This window comes from Trachymyrmex septentrionalis, unplaced genomic scaffold (genome assembly GCF_001594115.1).
Source record: "Trachymyrmex septentrionalis isolate Tsep2-gDNA-1 unplaced genomic scaffold, Tsep1.0 scaffold85, whole genome shotgun sequence".
Lineage (NCBI taxonomy): Eukaryota > Metazoa > Arthropoda > Insecta > Hymenoptera > Formicidae > Trachymyrmex > Trachymyrmex septentrionalis.
Window position 1 is genome coordinate 507,211 of NW_017306038.1, and position 4,735 is coordinate 511,945.

At 32.9% G+C, this 4,735-nt stretch overlaps 1 protein-coding gene across 1 annotated transcript; it reads left to right on the forward strand.

Moving 5' to 3' along the window:
* Positions 1–1,109: 1,109 nt before the first annotated feature.
* On the forward strand, positions 1,110–4,446 carry LOC108755152 (dihydrolipoyllysine-residue acetyltransferase component of pyruvate dehydrogenase complex-like). The gene is made up of 11 exons (XM_018497994.1): positions 1,110–1,374; positions 1,816–1,997; positions 2,069–2,244; positions 2,439–2,613; positions 2,689–2,861; positions 2,990–3,141; positions 3,227–3,357; positions 3,428–3,604; positions 3,689–3,873; positions 3,954–4,054; positions 4,168–4,446. The coding sequence occupies exons 1-11, from the start codon at positions 1,248–1,250 to the stop codon at positions 4,341–4,343; spliced, it is 1,755 nt and encodes a 584-aa protein (XP_018353496.1). The 5' UTR covers positions 1,110–1,247; the 3' UTR covers positions 4,344–4,446.
* The last annotated feature ends 289 nt before the right edge of the window (positions 4,447–4,735 follow it).

The following is a 4,735-nucleotide window of genomic DNA, read 5'->3' on the forward strand; positions in this document are numbered from 1 at the left end:
TTATATATATATATACATATATCAAATATTTAAATATATACATAAAAACTAATGAAGAAATTATAATTCCATCAAAAACTGACTCACCGCCGACGCTGGAGGGATAATTGTGAACGTAATCAGCTCCTTTATGCGTCCTTCCCAATTTGACTCTTACTTAACATACACTCCCGAGCTCTTAGCAATAAGTTTTTATAACGATATAATCTACGCGCGCGACACACACATATGCACACGCACGTATCATTGTATAGCACAATAGTATAATTTCCTGTACATAATCGTGCACAATATAACGGCACGCCCGGTCGAAGAAATCAGAGAAACACCGGCTACCTTTTGCAACCGCGACGTACTTTGCAAAAGTCCACCGTTAAATCAAATAGCAACTTCGAGAATCGCAAGCGCGCGCGATCGATAGTATCGATATAATTACGGTACGGGCGATCGCCGCCAATTTCAAACGCCGGTAAATTTCAAACTCTCGCACCGGTAAATTCTCGTAATTTATACGATTCGTGTAAGCAATGCGACGTGAAATATCGCAGAATATTATTAATAGAAACACTATGCGAATTAACACGGGAAAGAAAAACTGTTATTGTTATAACGATGAAATAAAAATTGTATGACGAGCAAAAACGACGAAGGCCCATTTTTTTATCCTCAATCCAAAAAAAAAAAAAATAATGGTCTTAAAAAAAATAAAGACCTTTGTTGAACTAAAATAAAATTTAATAGACATCAAATTAGCTTAATTAGATAATTTATGATAAAACAAGATCGTTTTATATATCATTTATTATTATTGAATCTTCCATTTTATCATAAATTTAAACAAAGATACCACTGATTGTGAATCGAAGTTTTTAAAGTTAATGTTCTTTTTCCAAAGTAAAAATTCAACAAGAAAACCATTGAGGAAAAAGAAATTATGAATAAATTTGTAGAAACCGAGGTCTTAATATTTGATATAATTTTAAAACCAGTTTTAGAACCAGTTTTGGTATCAGTTGCTTACTTTTGTGCATTCTAAATGTTATTACTTTCTCTCTCTTCAATGTCCTATTATATATCGTTTTAAATGCAAAATTCCAGAAACTCAAGCAAACAGAATCTACTGATAGACACGTAGCACGAAAAATTAAGGTCATTTGAGGTCACGGCTCGCAGGCAAATCGCGACAGTTTGTCAATCTGCGGGCTGATGATCTGATCATTACCTTGCCTGACTGCCTAACCATAAAAATGGCGCATATATTAAGGTCCAAGTTCGTGCACCTGTCATTGAAGTACGCTAATCCCATCGCGCTTCGCGTCCCTGTGCCCTTAAAGTATCAACGATTATGTTTTCATACCAGCACTATTCTCGATGGTATGACATTTATTCAAAAACTATGATTTTTTTCCTTGCAAAGTTAGTCGATTTTGAGGTTACCTTCTCAAAAGTGAATCAAATTTTATGAAAATATTAGTGAGAGACAAAATTATCTCGTTTACGAGACGTTAAACGAAAATGCCGAAAACAAATGCTTGACAATTATAAATTAAGTCTTTCGCTGCGCTCGATAAACAAATTTCCGCGTCTTTCTGATTATGCAATCAATTTTTTAATTTTCACGCGATATCTAGCATTCAATCTGTTTGCAATCATTTCAGCATAATTCTTTTTTCCAGCAATTTTTTTATTTAAACATTACTTTACAGAAAAAATATTTTACTCAACTGCATATCTACATTTATTGCAAATTTATAATAATGAAAGTTTTAATTTATGAAGATGAACATAGAGACACACACACATATTTGTTTTCAGTAATAGGAAAAAAATTGTCGATGCCATCATTATCACCTACTATGGAAAGTGGTACCATAGTGAAGTGGTTAAAAAATGAAGGTGATAAGATTGAACCTGGCGACGCTATTGCAGAAATTCAGACTGACAAAGCCATTGTCACGATGGAATTTGACGACGAAGGTGTGATGGCAAAGATAATCGTATGTAGTTTAGCAACAAATTAATCAAATTATATAGATTGCATCCAAATTATGCAACATATATTGATTAGGTACCTGAAGGAACAAAAGATATTAAAGTAGGAACTCTGATAGCTCTCACTGTAGAGGCTGATGAAGATTGGAAAACGGTAGAAATACCAGCTGGTCTAGCAGAAGCTTCTTCAGCAGTACCATCCTCTACTGAGGCAAAACCGCCTGTTACGAAAGCTGAACTACCACCCGGACAGTATGATTCTTTAATAAATATACTGTGCTTTAAATTAACGTTGAAACAATGCTCACATATTTACACATTTAGTTCCTTTAATATACTAGATTTAAAATAATGCTGAATGTATATAATGCTTATACATTTATACGCTTACAAATCAACAGTTAACATTTTCAGAATCTCTTTCTAAATATTTCATTGATTTTCAGACAAAACATCGCCATGCCTGCCTTGTCGCCAACTATGACAACAGGTACAATTGTAAAGTGGCTGAAGCAGGAAGGTGATGAAATACAACCGGGTGATGCATTAGCAGACATACAGACAGACAAAGCCGTCATGTCCTTCGAATTGGAGGAAGAAGGAGTACTCGCAAAAATTCTTGTACATATTTAATTATTAACGATAAAAAATTCAACATTACGGTTCTTTCTTAGATTAATTAATATTATTTATTAGATTCCAGAAGGATCTCAAGTAGAAGTTGGACAGTTGATAGCTGTTATGGTTGAAAAAGGAATAGACTGGAAACAAGCTGTTATCCCGACATCAATTAAACCAGCAATACCTGCAGCATCAAGTCCTACTAAACCGCCCGCACCAGCTGATGCAAAACCACCATCAAGTGGGCAGTATGTATTCATTTTTTAGATAATTTATATAGTTGAATTAATTTTATTTATTTATTATTTCCATATTTAATTATAATATACTCTTGCAAATAAATAATTGTACTGCAATTAATATATTTTTTGTACAGAGTGTATGGTTTGGCGGTAAAGAGATTATTGGAAGAATATGGCCTGAGTTCTGGAACAGTCAAGGGCACTGGACGTACGAATCGTTTATTGAAGAGCGATGTTTTGACGTACATTCAGACACACGATGTTAAAAAAGTTACGCCTAAATCCGGTAAATATGATATATTGGAATAATACTGTCTGTCTCGGAGAATCTATATAATATTTAATACTTATTTTATGGCTATTTTTTACAGCACCTCCTCCAGAAGCTGTTAAAACCTCAAGTTTAGAAAAGGTATCTGTCCTATCTGATCAACCTCCATATGAAGATATTGAAATATCCAACATTCGTGCTGTTATCGCTAAACGACTTGGAGAATCGAAGGTATGACATTACATTTGTAGTAAAATTTAATTAATTATTTAATTTAATCGAAGCAACTTTTCTTTTCTAGAGAACTATACCACACTCTTACGCAGTTATGGATATAAACGTCGACAAATTACTCGAACTTCGTGGAAAGTTAAAGACAGAGGATATAAGTGTGTCAGTGAACGACTTTGTTATCAAGGCTGTGGCTCATGCACTTGTTGAATGTCCTGATATAAATACGTTGTATCAAAATGGACAGGTTAGTACGATTAATTTTACTATGATATAATTGTGTTAAGTTACGCAAAATTCAATTATCATATTAACAATCGATAACTCTTAGGTTGTTCGAGTTCCAAAAGTGGATGTATCTATAGCAGTTGCAACAAAAAATGGTCTGATTACTCCAATAGTATTCGATACTGCCACTAAAAGCTTAACGGATATTTCTAAAAATATTCGAGAATTAGCCGAAAAAGCGAGGAAGGGACAGCTCAAACCACACGAGTTCCAAGGAGGAACATTTACGTAAGCCTTAATTGATAATACGTAAAGTATATTTGCATATGTGTACGTATATATATTATATATGCAATTTTATTATACAGAGTATCGAATTTGGGAATGTTCGGCATCAAAGAGTTTTCCGCTATTATAAATCCTCCACAAACTGCTATTCTTGCTGTAGGCGCGGGACGCGAAGAACTGGGTAATTTTTGCGAAAACATTTTGTGGATAATACTAAACTAATTTTTCTAGCTACTTTCTAACTATCAAACTAATTTTTCTAGCAACTAATAATATTTTTGCAATGTCTTGCAGATTCGTCATTAATGAAAGTAACAAAAATGTCAGTAAAACTATCGTACGATAGACGAGCGATTGACGAGGATCAAGCGGCTAATTTCTTGGATATTTTAAAAGCAACACTAGAGGATCCAATTTTTCTCACAGCTGGCAGAATGCAAGCACTGAGATACAAACGTGATGCATATTAATCATTTCTAAATAATCTCTTGTTTAGAGTGTTTATTGCAAAAACAGCTTTCTTGCATCAAGAGAGTTAAATATTATTGTTTTTGTAATTATGTTACTATGTTTTTTTAAAAATAGAATTTAAGTAGAAGAAAGCTCAATATTAATTAATATAATTTATATATGTAATGTATATAATTGCTGATTATTTTTGAAATAAACACAAGAATTAATATTAATTTTATTTTTTGTGCCAGATATATAATCAAAAATATAAAATGATTTATATATTTATATGAGTGTTTTGCAAACAACTCTGTTCATTGTAAAGTTCAAATGATTCTGTTATCAAAAACTTTGACCAAAGGAAATAATTTATGTATTTATACTGCCAAAACGGACACATTCTCACTCC

What these genes read in the sequence shown, in the direction of transcription:
- LOC108755152 (XM_018497994.1), top strand. Translation starts at nt 1,248, where the DNA reads ATGGCGCATATATTAAGGTCCAAGTTCGTGCACCTGTCATTGAAGTAC. An exon ending in AACGACTTGGAGAATCGAAG is followed by an intron (nt 3,358 to 3,427) that starts GTATGACATTAC and finishes TTTCTTTTCTAG; the next exon opens with AGAACTATACCACACTCTTA. An exon ending in TTCCAAGGAGGAACATTTAC is followed by an intron (nt 3,874 to 3,953) that starts GTAAGCCTTAAT and finishes TTTATTATACAG; the next exon opens with AGTATCGAATTTGGGAATGT.